The sequence below is a fragment of the Odocoileus virginianus genome, chromosome 25, assembly GCF_023699985.2.
Source record: "Odocoileus virginianus isolate 20LAN1187 ecotype Illinois chromosome 25, Ovbor_1.2, whole genome shotgun sequence".
In the NCBI taxonomy this organism is placed as follows: domain Eukaryota; kingdom Metazoa; phylum Chordata; class Mammalia; order Artiodactyla; family Cervidae; genus Odocoileus; species Odocoileus virginianus.
In genome coordinates, this window is record NC_069698.1 from 31,444,445 (window position 1) to 31,465,115 (window position 20,671).

A 20,671-nucleotide genomic window follows, 5' to 3' on the forward strand; every position below is an offset into this window, starting at 1 on the left:
GGTCAAAGTGGGTACAATGCTGTCTCTTTTGGCCTAAGAGAAAAGGGAAACTGCTTGTTCTAAGTCTAGATTTCTGCTTGTTCCTGTCCCATTCCCCAGGCTTTGGTCCCCCTAAATGTATTAAAGCCTCACACTGGAGTTTGTGGTCTTTTCCACATTATCTCAGAGCTTTAATTCCTGTGATCAGAACTGGTGCCCTCTCTGCTCAATTTTTATACTGAATGATAAGCAAAGCAAAACTTTCCAACCTAAATAGCAATGAAACGCTAAACTAGGAATTTATTGACGTTCCCTAAACTGACATTCAATGATCAAAATAAAATGCATACATAAAATCCTAGTCAATTTGCATACCCCGTTCTTCCACATAACAAAAAAAAGCTATTTTAAACCTATGACTGTGACATGCATTTGTTTTTAATAATGTCTCATTTTTAAACAACCATATATTCAAGGTCTTTATCATTCAAGGTACATGAAGGTTGTGCATTTAATCTTTAGCATGGTTGTAGAAGATATGATTCACAGAGTAGAGAATAGATAAAAATAAACATGCAGTAGCATGGTGCCGAATCATCAGAACTCACCATCTTATCAACAAATAGAAGTCATTCTTCTTTATTTCTTGAGCAAAGCAGTTTCATATAAGATAAATAGCTTTCAGTCAGAATAGCCTAACATGCAATATGCATCTTTTTGACATGTATATTCTAATACTACTTTAGACCATAAGATTAAAAGAGGAAAAGTCTCAGGGTTGTGTGTTGAGAACAAACACTGGTTGAATCTGCATTTTTTTCCATTTTCCATCTCCTAGAATTTGGCTCTGTATGGGTATGTTTGTACATTACTGGATTTTATTAAACGGTCAACCTCTAGTGACCTTCAAGTACTGTTTTCTAAAGAGAAATAATTCAGGGAATTTTTATGCTTTTTATATCAAACATTGAAAGTCACATCATTGTTTGGAGAGATCGTCTTTTGTTTTCAGAGAGCAGGGCATAGTTAAATGTGTTTCTGCTGGGTTTAGGAGACTGGGTTCTAGATATGTGACCTTGAGAAGGCTACCCTAGTTCTAGTTTCCTCATCTTGTAAAGGAAGAATTTGAGTCAGATGGTTTTTAAAATTATACCTAGCTCTAAGATGATATCATCTATAAATTATTGTACTTTTGTTAACAGAGAAAGTAGATGGGTGATGTGGAAGGCAGAATAAAGAAATTAAGTGGATACCTTAAGTGGCCGAGGCCTTTGGACTGGACTGATAGTCACTCTGTGGGTCTCCGCTGAGCACACTTTCATGACTTAAAGTCCTGTTTACCAAGCCCCTCTGGCCCATTCCATTCACAAATCCTGCCTCAATGTAGCTATACAAGCCTCTGAACCTTTAAGGGTGTCATGCTGTTACAAAACTTCTGTTCTCACTTAAATATTAACTTTATTAACTTCCACTTTCTGAGATGGACAACTGAACTGAAGTTCTTGGGGAAGTTGACAAAACAGCAGAAAGCTTGCATTTTCAATAGGCATTGTTCTATCCATATTTACTGGTTTGTATGTGTGGAAGAAAGAACTTGATTTTTTTTTTTTAATTTTTTTTTTTTAAGAACTTGGTTTTTTTGTAGTAGACTGCCTTTAATTAAAACTCCAACTCTTTACTAATCTAGCTGTTTGGCCTCTTTGAAATTCATCTCTGAAATATTTTCTCATCTATAAAATGGGCAAAATAGCTACATGGATGTTATTGTAGAAGAAAAGCAATTATTTACAAGTGTTCAAGAAATACTGTTTTTCCTCCATTTCAGTATCAGCTTATTTGGGAGAGTACTGATAATGATACTAAAAATCATCACTTTCATGACAGAATCCATTTCTTATATTGCATAGTTTTGAAATGTTTTGAAATGATGAGATGTGAAAGGAACTGCCTCATTTACTTGGAAGATATTCCTAGACCAGTTTACACTGATCAGTTTTGTGTTGTCTTGTAAATAGGTTACTTTCTTAAGTCTGACCTTTGTTTGCCTCTGGGACCTGATTCCTTTCTCTTCTGCATCTTCTAGCTGCCACAGCTTCAAAGAAGATATACAAACTCCTAAGCCTAAAGGATGAAATCAGTTCTGTGGGTGTCAAATGAGTGGTGCATGTGAAAACTCCTTCAAAAGGATGAGGACTTTTGCGAGCTCAAGACAGTAGGTAAGGATTCAGTAAGGTATGGTTTCTATAAAGTAAATTAATTCTTACTAGACAAAAGACCCATGTATAATAAATATGTGTGGTTCAACACTGCCATTTCGTGAGACATATGAGGGAGAATATAGGAAAGCTCACGAGAGAACCATCAAGGCCTGGGTCCTATGTAGAACTTTTCACCTGACTCTCAATCTGGGCTATTACTTGCAATATAAGAAAGTCTAACAACATCACAAACACTGGTCCTTGCTTCCTTATTCACCAGGTGCATAAGCTTGGACAAGTTTCTTATCTTCTCATTTCTCATTATAAAAGTGGGGGTGATACCAACTCAGAGAGTTGTGGACAGCTTTAAAGAAGATGGTTTAAGTGTAAAGACCCTGGCTCAAAGTTTTAGAGAACATGTTCAAAAAAATAATTAATGGTTATTATTAATATTACTTTGGAAAGAGAAGGTTGGATTAGGGGATAGAAGTTCTTTTTCATCTTTAGAATTAGATATCGTCCCCCATTTTTTTTCTAATGAAATACTCCAGACAGATTTTGGCACTCCCTGAGCTCAGGGTTTAGGGAGCCCAGTCAGATTTGATAAGAATAATGGTCAGATAGGGCAGTTGTGAAAACAAAGGCTAGCTTATCTTTATAAACCCAGTTGGTGTGGCCAATATTCAAGTGAATCTGCATGTGTTCCTCCATCTTTAGTTTATACTTACAAATACAGAGAACCACCTCAGATAGTAAAAGTAAGTGCTGAATATTTTTGCAAGCTATTATAGCGTTTTGAAAGAATACCATAACACGTACAAGATGGGGCTATATGGTAATGAAATGAATTTTCTTGGGTGGTGCAAAGCCTCATTAGCTCAGAGCCATGCTCTGCGCGGTTCTACAAAAGTTGCCTACGACAGTTCTCGCTAATGGCTCCTGCTGCCGCTAAATATTTGTCTCTGACTCCCCCAGTCTTGGGGAATGCAGCCATCCTTTTGTGTGTAAATTAGTAGCTCTGCAGAATCTAAATGAAGTACCCAGTAAAGCCCTTTCATTTTCTGGATCCAGTAAGCAAAAAAAAAAAAAAAAAAAAAAAAAAGTCCTCTTTCTATTTATAGATCTGACCATTTGACTATTTATAGATCTGATGTTTCCAAATGTATAAGAAAATACGTTTTTTATTGGAAAAAATGCTTTATATGATTCCCAGCAAATAAAACTGGGAATTTGTTTTTAATGATTTTACTATTTACATTAACCTTTCATTCTCAGTGAGGGAGACGAGTAGCTACGCATACTTACTTTCTTCATCAAGGAGATTTTCAGCAGCTGATAGTAACCGCATTCTGTCTTCTGGGTTTTTAATGTTTAATTCAATGAGATGACTCTCTTTTATATCCTTTAAATCTTCTAGGGTCTCGTAACCATTGAGCAAAAGTGTTGAGGTATATTCCTGTATGGAAGAAAAAACTTTGTATAATATAAGCTACTCAGATGCAAACATTTTATTTTTAATTATTTTTAGATTTTTAAAAAGTGTAGAAATGCATTGGAACCAAAAGGTGCCAACAGAACTTTTGCTTAATTTTATTTTATTTGTACTAGTTTTCTACAGATGAACGCAGGACCTTTAAACAGCATGCTGTACATTTCTCACCTTCTGGAAGGACAAATGTAAAGAAGAAATGATCACCTTAAGCTATGCAATGCTAAATCAGGAATCAATTAAATAGCTGGATCACTCATCCCATCTGGCACATTTTCACTTCTCAAATAGCAAAATTGACAAAGCTAGTGTTTTTTTAAGTCTATCAATAAAATGCCTCTCATAGAGTATATTATAATATTTCTGGAACTATATCTCTTCCTATTTGCTTGATCGCAAAATCATCTACCCTCATTAACTTCTTGAGGCAGATCAAAAAAACGAGTTTGAAACAGATACAATTTATATAAGTATACCTAACATTTTGGTTGAAAGATATTTTATAAACCTAGGGCATTCCAGACTTTCTATTTAATTAAAAGCTTTTATTAAGCATTAGAACACTGTGGTTGGTAAAAGTATTGTTTCCATTTCTTAGCATGTATATTTTGTCCATCATTTGCATTAATATATATTAGTTTAAAATTCATAGGCTTCTGATTTCAAAGTCTATATGTTATTTATGTAACCTCTGTTCTCTGTAACAGAATAAAAATGCAAAGTGAATTGAAATGCTTTTCAACTTCCTCAAATATTCATCCCATTTTACTTGATCATAATTCCAATATCCTTATTTTAGTTACTAAAATTGAATAAGAGGATATAAAAGTTTTAAGTAATCAGAAAGAACTTATTACTAGCCCTTTATTTATTTAGAAAAAGGAAAGAAAGAGTAGCAATTCTGTTTTAAAATAATGTATCCTAGAAGGATCACAGAATCAGAACAGGAAAAAAGAAAATCCCAATCTGATGTAACTGAGAGTTCTTGAGTAAGTTTCGCTTCCTCAGACCTTGGTTTTATCATAGGTCACAGAACAGACAAGTAGCTGAAGTAGGATTCAAACATGTGCCTCCTCCAAGGAGTATACCATTTAGAGGACACCAATAGTAATACTGAAATGTCTATGTAGTGAATCTACAGATTGGAATACAACTAGGTGATTCAGGAAAAACAGTTAAGGAAAGATTAATTGGTTATTTTCTTGATGATGAATTTTGAAAGCTATTAAAATACTGCTGTATTAGTTTTAGAAGTAGATTGCAAACCAGTAAATCTAGTGAGGCTAGGCATAGTGTAGGTACCTGCCATTTAACAACATAGAGATACTTCATAAAAATTTCTCTAATATAACAAGAAAATAACTGGATTATAAATATAGACAACAGTTTCCCTAACACAATCATTATGGGGCCTTAATGATCATTGTTTTCTCATAAATTTCTTTAAAAACAAATTTGGCTACCTTCTATTGAGTTGCTTTTGATCTCTGCTCTATAGGAAATACAAGTTTCTTGTCATTCTTCCTTTCAATTCTTTGAATTTTACCTTCACTCTTTATATCCTCTTTATCATTCTCATTACCATGTTTTCTCTGGGTCTTTTATTCCCCCAAGTATATTTCACTTTCCACTGCACTTTCTTGTTCTAATCTCTAGGTGCTACATATGTGTTTAATTGCTCAGTTGTGTTTGACTATTTGCGACCCTTTGGATTATAGCCTGCCAGGCTTCTCATTCCATGGGATTTTTCAGGCAAGGAGTGGGTGGCCATTCCTTCTACAGGGGATCTTCCTGACCCAGGGGCCGAACAGGAGTCTCCTGTGTCTTATGGTGTCTCCTGCATGGCAGGCGGATTATTTACAAACTGAGACATCGGGGAAGCCCAATCTCTACTGTGACTGCTAAACATCGTTAGAATTTAGTCCACGTGATATTATATCAAGACCAGTCCATGCATAAAGAAGTGGTTATGGGTAAGTAAGAGCTGTCCTTGGAAAACAGATTTTCCCTTGCTGTAAGTCATGTATTTTTTTAGCAATACAAACACTGATCCATTCTTCTCAATTATTCCATCTGTATGCCATCAAAATCAAACGGGCCATGGGTTTGCTAACCTGAAGGTGAATCCTCTCTAAGAACTCCTGCAGAGTCTCAGGCTTTTCCATTCCACTCCTTCTTTGTGTCTTCATCTTCTTGGGGGCTGCTTCTTCTTCTGATATGACATCCACATAAATGAATTTGAAGTTTCCCACCTTATTGTTCAACATTCCTGTCCACATCCCCATAGGTGTTTTGCAGATAATGTCTATGATATCTCCTTTCTAAAGACAAAGAAATATAAATTAGATTTCAGAGAACTCTGATGCTATGGCAATTGGTAAGAAAAAAAATAACTGGAATCATTGAAAATTAGAATGAGGACATTCCGCTAAAAAGGTTTAGAGTTAAATAAATCTAAGAGGAAATTTCTTTTAAAAGTTTAAGGAAGCTATTTGCTAGTAATGTTGAAGAAAACTCCAACGTTCTTGAAGAAAAACTCCTAAATGTATTTGATGATGTGTTTATGTTTTTGAAATCATATCAACTTATCAGCTTACATTTGTAGAGCATTCTGTAGTTTACAAAACATTTTGCATACAGTAAGCTATTTTATGTATTATTTCCATAATACATCTCTTCAACCTATATGCTAGGTATAATTATTACTATTACTCTAAATATTATGGAAAGAAAAAGGCAAGGAATAATTTCTCAAGAAATCACAGCAAGTTAGTGGCAGCACCAGAACTCAAGCCTAAGTTGTTTGAATTAAAAAATGATGCTCTTTTTATTTATCCTGTCAAAACAATACACATGTAGCATCATCCCTGGAGGGGCTCCCAAGTTGGGAAGGGGAAGAGAGAGAAGTCTATGGCTCTGTCTGTGCTTCTAGTTCATCAGAAAAATTCATATACTTTGTGAAATGAATCTACCTAAAGTATTGCATCCATCTAAAATAATGAAAATGTTCAGAACTTTGTACATATAAAATATGTAACAAAATTATATATATACTAAGGATAAATTATGCTATTTATTCTAGATTAATTAATACTTAATCAACTAGTAGTTATTTAATTAATACTTAGATTAAACTTCACAGCAATAGTTTAAAATATGAATGAAATGCACTGGGACTGACAGAATAATTGGTCTGTCTCTTTATTTACCTCTAAGACTAAGACTGTAGGAGTAATTGTTAAGAGTAAAAAACTTCACACGGGTATTTTTTTTGGTAAAGGAAGTTGATTTCTATGTAAATACAGTGTCTACATTTAAGAGTCATAATTACTCCTTTAAGACTTTTGGCTGTCTACCTTAGAGATTACATTATAGATTCTGACATTTTTGCCATTTTCGACATCTACCCTCAAACAAAGTGTTAAAAATGCTACTAAAAATTTTTTTTTCTGCTGCTCTTGAATGTGCATTCTTCCTTCTAATACACAAATTGTATTTGTAAAAGTAGAATCCAATGTGATTAAAAGATCTGGTCTTTCCAATTTATTGACAATTTGACCTTCTGATCCTATGAGCTACTCATCTAGTTTTTCCTGCCATTACTATAGAGAATCAAATCCTAGGCTAGATGACTTCCGTTAAGCAGACCTAGAAAATCCCCAGAAGCTCTAGGGGGTTGTCTCAAGGTATGGTGGTCCTATGCTGCATCCTTTAAACTTTTAAAAATACATTACAGGTAAGCCCACAGGCTACAGGCACAAATCCAAGTTCATTTCGGATAAGACCCTGGGTGGGGACAATAGTATTCAATAGCCAGTGGTGTCTGTGGGATTCTTATTGTGTCCTACAAGAGCTCCACAAACGTCCCTTTAAGCAGCGCTAGGGGCAGTGTGCTGGCAGGGTATTGTAGGGAAAGATGAAATCTATCCTGAATCAAATTGTCTTCCATATGTTCCCTTCTGCTGCCCTCCCTCCACGATAGTTGCTCGGCTATAATCCTCCTTTCCCCAAGACTTCAACTCGTTTCATAGAAACAAGTAAGGAGCTAACTGTGGAAAGTAATGTTTTCCTCATTCTCCAGCTGAACTTATTCTGATTTGATATCTTAAAAGGGATAAAGAGAGGAGCTGAGTGCCTTGAATGTTCAATAATAATATTAACACTTCATAGCTTATAATATTTATAGTTAACATTGGTTCAGTATTGACAGACAGTATAGAAAATTAATCATTTCTACCCTTTAGCTATAGCGACTTTGTGTTACTACAATGAATAATCCAACATCTATAAAGTATTTTACCACTAAATCTTCTTCTATTTGTACTATTGTAACACCTCCTCCCCTTGAGTATAAACAAAAGTATGAACATGATGAATTTCAAATAAATTTCATGATGTTAGTATGTTATATGACAGGAGCAGCTATGCAGATGTAATTAATACCCCCAAATTTATTCATTTTGGAATTAAAAATAAGTTATCTGGATATTTCTTACTTAATCGGATATGATCTCTTAAAGTAAAGAGATCTGAAGCATGAGTGAGTTTTCTGCTATAGCTCTTGAAGGAGTGAACTGCCATGTTAAAGAAAATCATGGCTGGCAACCTCAAGGGACTGAGAATGGCTCCCAGTTAATACCCAGTAGGAAAGCAGGAAACTCGGTGCTACACCCAAAAGGAACTGAATTATGCCAACAGCTAGTGAGCATGAAAAAGGACCCTGAGTCTCAGATATGATCACAACCTCAGCTGACACCTTGATTTCAGCCCAGTGAGACCTTAAAAAGACCACCCAATTGAGCCCACATGTAAGACCTACAGAACTGTGAAATAATAATACATTTCTGTTGTTTGAAGCCCTTATAGCAAAAGAAAATGAATGTAGAAGGCAACAGTGACGAAAAGGGAATTCAGGAGGAAATATTGAGAGAAAATTGTCAGGTTACTCGTGGCAAGTACTGACTAAAGTATTAAAATTGCCTGACCAATTCTGGTTCCTAAGGCATTTGCTCTCCTGGGCTCTTGCCTGGTATTTCCACTTTCTGTCTCCTTGAGTTCATTATTTTTACTCCAACAAGTATCAAGTACAACTAGGCACTTCTAGTAATATGTGAGGCTTTTGGTAGTCAGAAAAAAAGTAGCTCCTTCTTCCTTAAAAGGCTATGATTCTAGGAGGTGGGTCATAAAGGATCTTGCTTTGATTTATGTCATCGAGTGTTCTGTAAAGCAATTATCCTTCCATAAAAAATAAATTAATTTAAAAAAAGGCTATGATTCTGCATTATATACAAAGCACAACTTTTGTGAATAGCTTCAAAAGACTGATCACCCTACCTTACCTCTCGTGTGTTGTTTGAATTCCTGCTGCAGTACAGTCCTCAGTTCTCCTGTTGGGAAGATATATTCACCCCTATTTCCCTATACTTGTACCTCCTGAAAGAGATCATACACCCATCCCTAGACAAACCATTCAGAATGCACACACCTTGATTTTGAGGGAATCAGTGTCATAGGGACTTGGTGTGAAATCGGTATGCACTCGGGCACGGCCACAGAACGGTCCAGAGTAGGGGCCATCGTCATCGAGTCGAAAGCTGTCCCGGTTACTTGTGCCATCTGAGCAGCTTGTTATTCCACCTGATGAAAGCAAAGCAGACATTAACAGTTCTCACTGAAGGTTCATAACATTCTGAACCATCACCTGGACATAACTCAGCAGAAACAATGCTGAGAAACAATTGGATGCCAGCCTCCTGCGGGGGTTCTAAGTGGCTGATTGCTGATTCTTCCTACCAGTCCTTCTCCATCAGAGACTTCTGTCCTCTGAGCCATTTCTGATCTTTAGTCAGTCAATATGATCCTTCTCTCCTCAACCACCAGTTCAAGAGCTCTCTTACTTCAGCCTCTGTGATCTGATCCAGTAGCACAGTGCTTTGAGCATTGGCTACTTGCTAAAGAGGCATGAAGTATATAGCCTTAATGCCCTGTACAAGGCAGATAATGAATTTTGTACATGTAAACAAAGACAGAAACCTATAATAACAGTTTGATTTTTTGTGTGCTATTGATCAGGAATGGTCAAAGCATAAGCCACAAGTTTTCCTACAGCTTACTATGATGTAGCAAAAATGGTGTTTCAGACTTCCTACTGTGTACCAAAAGCCATTCTGAGACAACACCTCTATGTATAAAAGTTAGCATTTTTGCTTGTAGTGTGAATGACAGGGAAAGAGGAAGTGTGTTACAATGTCTGTACTCCTAAATGGTTCAAAACTGTTCTAAACTGGGCTTTTAAAATTGCTCCAAAACCTTGTTTTCGGGTCCTCTTCCAAGGGGGAAAAAAAAGATTCCATTTTTGCTGCCTGGGGCAAGAATGGTTCACAGGGGTGGTTACGCTGAGTCTCCCTACCACTATCAGCCATTGCCTCTCTTTCTCCTTTAGTGTGGGCCTTTGGTGTTTCGTGAGGGAGCAGGCCTAGTATCTCTACCATTCATTCAAATAAGTGTAGAAATAAGATAAAGATCCCTAGGGATGCTTCATTTTTTATATAATGAAAGTTGCTCAGTCATGTCTGACTCTTTGCAACCCCATGTACTGTAGCCTGCCAGGCTCCTCTGTCCATGGAATTCTCCAGGCAAGAATACTGGAATGGGTCGCCATTCCCTCCTCCAGGGGATCTTTCCAACCCAGGGATCAAACCCAAGTCTCTGCATTGCAGGCAGATTCTTTACTGTCTGAGCCACCAGTTAAGCCCTCATTTTTTATGTGGACTGGTGTAAAAAAAAAAAAGGTCAGTTGCACCTAGTCACTGATATTGAGCTATGTTTGATAATAGCTAAGTGGACTCCCGTTTCCCTTATCCTCTCTTCCATGACCACTTTAGTCCCTGGCTTTTCATGGTATATTCAAGTTAATACAATTCTACCCACATTTGGCATCACAATTTTGAATTTTAAAACTTCCAGCAGAAATGAATACTAATGAAATCTGAATTTCACACATGCAAAATATACCCCTCAAATGTTTCTGTATTAGCTTTTATTTCACAAAATAGCTATTCTACAGCCAGTAGGAAAGCAGGAATAAAATTCAGGATATTTTCAACATCTGGTCTTTGTGATCCATCTTCAAATAACAGAAGCAGCTGATTTAGAATGGAATGGAAAGTAAACTTTGCAAAAAACCATTTAAAAGCCCTGAAAAGATTCAAAGGATATAAAACAGTGTACATATAAAAAATTTAAAAGGCATCCTGTAGTATCAGTAGTTTGATTAAAATATTGTAGCAGGACATATGACTGAAGCTTGAGTGACTTCTTTGTTAGAAATGATATTTTTTTAAGAAAATTCTTATTGAACACATGCTGATTCTTTTTTGTCACCTAATTGATAGGTGCTCAGTCTCTCGTTTGTGTAGGACTCTTAGGAACCCTATGAACTATATAGGCTGCCAGGCCCCTCTCTCCATGGGGTTCTCCAGGCAAGAATACTGGAATGGGTTGCCATTTCCTCCTCCAGGGGGATCTTCCAGATCAGGGATCAAACCTGTGTCTCTATGTCTCCTGCATTGGCAGGTGGGTTCTTTACCACTAGCACTACCTGGGAATCCCTACCTAGTTGGTGATATTCCTGCTATTTAGTATTTACATACCACTTCACCTTTTACTCACTAATGCTGGATGGATACCTAGAATTGATGCAAATTGTCCTGTTCTTTTCAGAATATTCCAGACAAAAAAAGGAAGGAAACAGTGAGAGGGGGAGGACAGGGAAGAAATAAATGAAAAATGGGGAAAAAATGAAAGAAAAAGAAAGATAGAAAGGGAAGGAGGGAGAGGTAGGAAGACAGAAGGGAGAAAAGAAGGAAGAGAAAAGGAAAGGAAAGAGTAAGTGGGGGATGGAGAAAGGGAAGGAAAAAAGGAAGAAACAATATTTAAGTTTTCTGAATATTTCAATTCTTTTAAAAAATCTGGATTCAAAATAATGCTAGTTCTCTCCAGCATACTTTATTGTAGGATTCAGATTTAACCACCAATGTGACCTTTTTTTTTCTTATGCCTTCACTTTATTTATTTATTTATTTTCATTTATTTTTATTAGTTTGAGGCTAATTACTTTACCATATTATAGTGGTTTTTGCCATACATTGACATGAATCAGCCATGGATTTACATGTGTTCCCCATCCTGATCCCCTCTCCCACCTGTGTGATCTTTTTAAGTCCTATCCCAAGAGCCCTGCTGACCACAATGCTAAAATTTTCAAAATATTCTATAAGTCTAATATACTATGTATGATTTTAAATAATAGCAATTCCATAGATTCAACATGCTAATCAAGTAACTGGAAGCTTGCTATTTTCACAGGCCTAAGAGAAATAGATTCATTGTTTTTAGTTAACTCAACCCAGATGTCCCATCTTGTCACTTATCCTTACTTGATGAGCTCCGCCCACTGTAGAGGCTGTCCAAGGAGTCACTGGTTTTGAGGGAGCTCTTCTCAATGTGGGTTCCAAGTGTGGGGTCACTGTTCCGGTATGGGAGGGTATTCTCTCCATCTTCCTCATCCTTCAGAAAATCATATCAGAAGTTTAGTGTAAGGAACCGATTTTCTTGGAGACTTTCACTGTGTGCATTGATTTAACAAACAAGACAATACTCTAGCAATAAAATACTTAGGAATACATCAGCACAAAATATGAGTGTCATTAATCCTTAGCTCAATTTCTAGCAAAATGTTTTTTGGTATTCTTCGAAAAATTCTTTAGCTGAAACAGTCCACATTTTGGAATTGAACTGAAATTATCCAGTTTATGTTCATAATTAGACTGAATATCATACCAAGACTATTTAATCAGAAATGTTAGGTTTATTAACATTTGTGCTTTATCTGTTAAAGCGCTTTTATTTCTTCATACTCTCCTTATCATCTGTTTACCACCATTACTAATCCTTTGAGATCTGATATTACAAGTTTAAACTCTGCATAGTTGCTTCATGTCAGTTATTTGCACCCTACCAGATCACTAGATATGAATAAAACATGCACACTTTGCAATTCTAAAGCAAAGCTTATCTAAGAAGCTTTACAAATCTCATACGGTGCTTGCCACCTAGTCAAGTGAAAAGCAAATCTTGCATAAAATTAGGAAAGACAGACAATTTCAAAAGAAATTACATCTGCTTGAAAACATCTCAGATGTTTTCCATATTTAGATAGTTTCAACAAAACCTATGAATTTCTTAATACTCATCAAAATATAATTCAATATTCCTCATTTTTTTAGCATTTCTAAACATTGATAAAACTTCAGAATAAACATGATATATGCTTAGTTTGATTCTCTGCTTTTATCCATTCCTTTATTCATTTGTTCAATCATTCAATACAAGCCTATAGAACATCTTCTAAGTACCAGGCATTGTTTGGGGGAACTGAGGATACAATGGTAAACAAGATTCAGGGTCATACCTTTAATAAGGTACATTTTAGGTACATTTTTAGGCTGTGTGTGTGTATGTGTGTGTGTGTGTGCATGGGTGTGTGTGCATGTGTACTCTTTGGGGAGGTTTGTGTAAACAAAATGAAAAAGACAGTTTCAGAGAATAGGTGCTATGAAGGAAATAGAACTGGATGAAGTGAGAGGTTTAGCTACTCAGATTAGGTTTGGAGGAAGGTTGATTTAGAGGGACCACCAAAGACCTCCTCCACATGGTAACAGAGTCTGCATTATTGACCTGAATGATAGGATGATGTGACTTATATGAAGATTTGAAGATAGTATTCCACTCAAAAGAAATAGCAGGAACAAAATAGCTAAACAAAGAATTAACTTGAGTTATGCAGAGGAAAGGGTTTCCCAGGTGGCTCAGTAGGTAAAGAATCCACCTGCAAAGCAGGAGGTGCAGGCAGACAGTTTCATCTCCTCGTCAGGGAGATCCGCTGGAGGAGGAAATGGCAACCCATTCCAGTATTCTTGCCTGGAGAATCCCACGGACAAAGGAGCCACGTGGGCTCCAGTCCATGGGGTTGCAGAGTCAGACATGACTGAAGCAACCTAACATGCACACACGCAGAGGAAAACAAGGCCAGCACAGCTGGAGCTGAGTAAGAGCAGAGTATTAGGGCTTCTCTGAGCTCAGAGAAGTAGACTGGCGCCAGGTCAGGAGGAACCTTTTAAGACACTTGTAGTGACCATGCAAATCTCTTGCTGTTGGACCCTTCAGATACTCAGATCTCTTGCCATGGGACCCTTCTTTACTGACATCCCTAACTACCGGCCCTCTGTGTTCTCTAATGTGTTCACGAGGAAGCCAGGTACCAATGACTTAATTAGTGGGGCTACCATTTGAGTCCATGCTGGTGGGATGCGGGGCTTATTTAATGAAAACCCTGGGTTTGAGGACTTCCTGTCAATCTGGCCAAAGCTTTCTTAAAACAGTGCTGAAGTGTGAGATTTGAATGATCCTCCTTCTTTCTTTGTCTCCTTTTATAGTTATCAGACTTGCATTGTGTTCTAAAGGATTTTCTTGCTCATTTTTTCTTTCTCTTCTTTATCTTGCACAGGTATTTTCTCCAGTAAGTCTCTGGTGTGTCTATTCCTTTCTTGGGGTCTACTTCTCAGAGGACTATAATGAACACATCATAGTAAGGGAATGCATTTTGGTACTGTAAAGTTTTAACTGAAGGAGTGATGTGTTCTGAACTTGACTTTTCAAATATCTTTCTGGCTTTCATGTGGAGAATGGCTTTTATGGAGGAAAGAGTGAAAGAAAGGAAACCGATTAGGTAATCTAGGCAAGAGAGGAGGTTGTTTACTTAATCTAAAGCAGGATTAACTTACATGGAGGTGTTAAGAGTTTTTAGATATGCGTTGGAGTTAAAACTAGAAGGATATGCTGACGAATTGCTATAAAGAGTGGGTGAAAGAATGAATTTTGAGTGATCTATAGGCTTTCTTCTTTTTTCTCCTTCTCTCTTCCCCTTCCTTTCTTTCCAACATCTAACATTAGTACAGTTTTGCTTTTACTTGGAAGACCGGACAAGAAACAAATTCTTTGTACAACATAGAGAATCAGTAATTCCATTTAAGAGATCTCAAGTTCTAGATATCTATTATGCATCTAAGTGATAATATCAAATAAGCAACTGGTTGTATAACAGATAAGTAAAGAGATCATAGCTAGAGATGTAATTGTGACAAAGTCATGAGACAAAATGAGATCACTTAGAAGAGAAACTAAACTGAGTAAAGCATCTGGGATCAAGCCTCGGGAAGACTCATGTTTAGAAGGACAGGAAAGAAAGCATAGCCAAGACAGGAAACTACGAGAAAGAAGGAAAACCAGAATGCCCAAAGAAATCATAAGAGAGAATGTTTCATATGCAATGAAGTCATCACTTGCATCAGACACAGCTGAGGAGTATGTAAGAAGAAAGAAAGGTGACCATTTGATTTGGCAACATAGAAGTTAATACTGATTGTGACTATTGTTTTAATGGAGTACTGGGGAGAGAAATCCTGTTGAAGTGGGTTAAAAACAGACTAGATATAAGACTAGATCAATGGAATAGAACTGAGCTCATAAATAAATCCATATATTTATGATCAGTTGATTTTTCAACAAAGATGCCAAGGCAATACAATGGGGAAATAATTGTCTTTTCAATAAGTGTTGGCATAACTGAATATCCACATTCAAATGAATGAAGTTGGACTCTTAACACATACCATGTAGAAAAATTAATGGGTGATATTCAAATTTTAATAGCTATAACTACAAAACTCTCAGAGGAAAACACAGGAGTAAATCTTTGTAACCTTAGATCAAGCAATGGTTTCTTAGATATAACACTAAAAGCACAGCTGATAATAGAAGAATAAATTGGACTACTCAAAATTATAATCATGTGTGCTGTAAATGATACCATCAAGAAAGTGAAAATACAATCCACAAATGGGAGAAAATATATCATATTGCAAATCATATATCTCATAAAGGATTTGTATCATAATATATTGTTTTAAAAAATCATAAAAGTCAAGAATAAAAAGACAACCCAATTAAAGGAGCAGGTAAAAGATTTGAATAAACATTTTTCGAAAGAAGATATGCAAATGGCCAATAAGCACATGAAAAGTTTGTCAACATCATTAGCCATCAGGGAAGTGCAAATCAAAGTATAATTATAATTCTCTTCCTACCCGTTATGAGAGGCTAACATACAAAAGACAGACAGTAGCAAGTGTTGACAAGCATGTGGAGAAACCGGAACTCTTGCACACTGGTAGTGGGACTGTAAAATGATGTAATCGCTTTAGGAGATACTTTGTCAGTTTCTCAAAGTATCAGATAGAGTTACCACGTAACCAAGAGAAAAGAAGAATTTTTCCACACAAAATCTTCAACAAAGATATTCATGGCAGCATTATTTAAAATAGCCCCCAAGTGGGAACAACCCACATGTTCACCAACTGATGAAGTGATTAATAAAATGAAGCCAATCTATAAAACAGTATCATTTGGTAATGAAAAGAAATGAAGTACTACTGTTTGTTCCAACGTAAATGATCTATGTTTCTCACATACAACAAGTGGGATTTTTCTGAGTCTCTATTAAAATGTGAACAATAACTGTCTTCCACCCAACATCTGGGCAAAATTATCAAGGGAAAAAGTATATTGAAGTCCTTCATAAGCTCCCAAGTACTTCTATATCTAGAAGAACCTGTTCCATCTTTTAAGAAATACATTAATAGAAAAATACAAAACAATTAGCAGAGGACACTTACCTTTTCTTCAGAAAGGGCTTTGATGTACTTTTTGCCCACTTTTTTCTTCATTGTCCAGGAAATAGCTCTCATTTTTTTACCTAAACTTCCTCCATTATGTGAAGTTTTGTTTTGTTCTCCACTTTCATTTACGGGTTCCCCTTCATATACCTAATTAGAATTGTTTACAAAAGACAAAATAATGAAGCAATGAAAAGCATTGATCTGAAAACATCATTAGAAGATTCCAAATTTGTGGGCTCCCTGTACATCCTGTGCAGCAGTGTTCAAAATTTCAAACCATCTGAAAATAATGCATATTTTTAAAATTGTCTAGGTCTGGTTACCTGTATTACAGACTCGGAAAGTAAAACTTGTGTTATCGAAAGACATGAGCTTCACATCTGAAATTATTAAAGATAATTTTAGCTATATTTTAACAGCTGTATAGTAGAATTACTTTAGTCCTTCCTGTTTATGAGATGGACAAAATAGAAAAAAATGCCAGGCATGATGAGTGACTACTTAGATGAGAGATAATTTTTGGAAGCCTTAGAAAGGCTATAGCATCTATCCATGCTCAACAGTCATTAACATACCTTCTTGCTTCTTATAAATTGAAATGGTCATGGTTATTTTTTAAATTTTGGAGTTAATTAAATCCACAGAGAAACTGCAGTTTTTTCCATCTTACAGGTGATGAATATGTGCACATTTCCAACATTCTCAAGTAACATTAATTATGAACTGGTTCCAGCCATTAGAACAGGGATCTTTATGTATTCCACATACTAATCAAATCTCTATTTAGACTGCTTCTGATTTTTGCTTATTAAGAATTTTGTTAAACCAGTGATTTCTCATTTAACTCAGAATAAAACAATGTTCACAGCTCACAGGGCTCTATAGCAGCATAATATAATGTGATATAATGCCATTATTATAATACATATTGCAATATAATATTGTTGATATTTAGTCACTAGGTAGTGTCTGACTCTTTTGTACTCCATGGACTGTGGTCCCCCAGACTCCTCTGTCCTTGGGATTTCCCAGGCAAGAATACTGAAATGTTTTGCCATTTCCTTCTCCAGGGGATCTTCCTACCCAGGGATTGAATCCATATCTCCTGTTTTTGGCGGGCAGATGCTTTGCCACTGAGCCACCAAGGAAGCCCATAATATAATATATATATTACATTATATAGAGTGTATATGAGATAAAGAATTCAAACCATCTCACCCCTTGCTACTTCTCAGATTTTTCTTATTCACTATAGGAATGATTCTCAAAATGTGGTTCTAAGACCAACAGCAACAGAATCACTTGGGGACAATTTGTGTTTTAACAAACTCTACAAGTGACTTTGATACATGCTAACATTTGAAACAACTGCACTGAGGCCTGCTACACTAGCCCTTCTGCTGTTTCTCTTTCCTATTCCCACCAGTGTTTGTACTTGATGCAGCCGTTGGCTTCGACTGGATATCCACAAATGTCTTCCTTCATTCATCCAGGTTTCCACTTACATGCCAAGTAATAGATGAGAAATCTTCTGACTGATCACCCCATTTGAAATAGCCCACACGTGCCCACACTCCCTGTATGTTTACTATGATTTATTCTTCTCTTAAACACTTAACAATATCCAATAATATATTTGTTTGTTCTTTATATTTTACTGCCTGCATCTCCCACTCTGATATGTGCTCCATAAGACTAGAGATTTTATCTGTTCTATTCATCCTTAGTATCTAAATAGTTCCAAGAACATAAGTGACCCTCAATATTTTTTGAATAAATAGAACTTCTTACGTAGAACTTTGGCCTTTTTTTCCCCTTGGAGGACATTTTTGGGTGACATATACTTAATATCCCAGATTTGCAAGAAAGGACCCTTGAAGGTCATCTAGTCTAGCACTGTCCACCATCTCCAATAGGTGGGTGGCCAGTCATCCCCTGAATATAAAAATCAAGGGAAACGTCTCTTTAGTGAACTTGAATATTTTAATTTAAGGTGTAATGACGTAGTTAGCATCATTATTAATAAATATTATGTTTTACTTCATGTCTTATCCCAAATTGCCTATGATAAATATGAATGGACAGCCAGTTTAAGTCCTCATTGCACTTTATTAATGTCTACAATCAGGGTTATAAAGGCAAAGATTCTTTGCTTAATTTGAAAGCACTGAATAAAATATAACTTGAAACTACTTTAAAATTTTAGTGTTAGGCTTTTTCTTTTCTCTTTACTTAAACTTTTTCTATCTTCATTGTAAAGTTATAAACTAAAATAAGAAAACATATTAATTTATTACTACCTGTGTTAACTTACCATTGCCTAGGTTTCAAAAAAGTGCCATGAATATTTTTAATTTCAGGCTTTTCTATAATTATTTACAGAAGCTTTGAGGAGACGATGTTGACATATTTTTAATTTCAATATTTTTCTGTCTTTTCTCTTTCATAGCCTGAACCTCAGTTTATTTAGATACTTGTTTATGTTTTTTTTTTTTGTTGTTGTTGTTTTAAAGTCTGTCTCCCCCTAGACTCTAGGCTTCATGAAGTAAGGATTTTCACCTGTATTGTAACAGTACTTTCTGAGTGCCTAAGGGAGATACTGTTGTAGAATAGGTGCTCAATACACATTTATTGAATGAGTGAATTATGGTTTGCTAAAAAATGTACAAACTGCTTTATCAAGTTCACTAAATTCTCTCACAAATTGCTAGGCCACCATTACTAATCAATAAGTTTGAATGGGCCTGAGCAACTTTTATAGGTCAACTCTAGAATAAAACCTTAATAACAGTAAATATATCTATGTAGGATTATAGAAAGTTGAAGGTTTATACAATATGGGAGTTTGGGGCTGACATGTACACCCTGCTATATTTAAAATAGGTAACCAACAAGGACCTACTGTATAGCACAGGGAATACTGCTCTATAGCAATCTAAATAGGAAAATCATTTGAAAAAGCATAGATACTAATATATGTATAACTGAATCACTTTGCCCTGCATCTGAAACTGACACAGCATTGTTAATCAACTACACTTCAATATAAAATAAAGATTTAAAAAAAGATCAACAGGAAATCCCTCACGCTAAAAAAATTATATAGTTCTTCTCACTGTATACTCTTGCCTGGAAAACCCCATGGACGGAGGAGCCTGGTCGGCTGCAGTCCATGGGGTCACTAAGAGTCGGGCACGACCGAGTGACTTCACGTTCACTTCTCACTTTCATGCATTGGAGAAGGAAATGGCAACCCACTCCAGTGTTCTTGCCTGGAGAATCCCAGGGACGGGGGAGCCTGGTGGGCTGCCATCTATGGGGTTGCTCAGAGTTGGACAAGACTGAAGCGACTTAGCAGCAGTAGCAGCACTGAATACTATTTGTAAAAAAAATACATTTGCGTTCTCACTATTTGTGTTGTATAGGGCTTCTCACTATTTGTAAAAATTGTATAGGGTTTCTCACTATTTGCAATTATGTAAATGTTGATAGACCATAAAGCTGCATACAATTTTATATATTTAAATACATGTAGGTATAAAGGTTTATTCATAAGTTTTTATATATATAAATATATAGGTGAATAAAATAGGAAATGTGTAATATATATATAAAGGGATATAGTATGCACACGTGCATATATATGTGCCAACGGAGGTATTTATAAAGAAATAGTAGATGTCATTTTCTTTCTACTTTTGTCTACAATATCCATTGCTGAAATAAACATATTTAAAGATAATATAGATAGATACATACAGGAATCTAAAAGATATTCTGAGAAATTAGACATAATAAAGAAAATTCTTTGTAAAAACTAATAAGGCAATATCTAGAATGGATAAGATGTGCATAATATCTAAAGCCTATTGATCTAAAACAAATCTACCACATGAATAAATAAATCAGGTTTAATAATAAATATATACTTTCATTTTTCTCAGTGTATATCCCTCCTGTCTACTATTTTGTTAGTTGTTTTACCTTCTTTAATCAGTTTTCACAGGTGGCCCATGATTTATGAGATAGTATAACAGAATAGCAAACTTTGGACAAGCTGTCGCTTTCTGCCTTTGTCATTTATGACACGTATGATTTAGAAGTAATTTTGTTCAAACCTATTTCTTCAATGATAAAATAAAAATAACAGTATTTCCTACTTACAGGTAGGTAAAGTGCTTAATGTTAATGTTGTGCTTACTTCCTGG

At 35.8% G+C, this 20,671-nt stretch overlaps 1 protein-coding gene and 1 long non-coding RNA gene across 7 annotated transcripts in view; one reads left to right on the forward strand and one right to left on the reverse strand.

The window, feature by feature from the left end:
* Positions 1–4,026, forward strand: part of LOC110144677 (uncharacterized) — a 111,159-nt gene extending 107,133 nt beyond the window's left edge. For all 4 annotated transcript variants that reach the window (XR_011483480.1, XR_011483478.1, XR_011483479.1 and 1 more), the window contains 2 exons: positions 2,063–2,195; positions 3,786–4,026. This is a non-coding gene — a long non-coding RNA (uncharacterized lncRNA). The remainder of the gene's footprint in view (positions 1–2,062; positions 2,196–3,785) is intronic.
* LOC110141936 (SAM domain-containing protein SAMSN-1) overlaps positions 1–20,671 on the reverse strand; it is a 93,427-nt gene that overhangs the window by 8,453 nt on the left and 64,303 nt on the right. For all 3 annotated transcript variants that reach the window (XM_020900964.2, XM_020900963.2, XM_020900962.2), the window contains exons 3-7: positions 16,461–16,610; positions 12,105–12,234; positions 9,152–9,303; positions 5,781–5,987; positions 3,483–3,633 (exon numbers count right to left, since the gene is read on the reverse strand). In XM_020900964.2, coding sequence (XP_020756623.2) covers positions 3,483–3,633; positions 5,781–5,987; positions 9,152–9,303; positions 12,105–12,234; positions 16,461–16,610 — 790 coding nt within the window. The remainder of the gene's footprint in view (positions 1–3,482; positions 3,634–5,780; positions 5,988–9,151; positions 9,304–12,104; positions 12,235–16,460; positions 16,611–20,671) is intronic.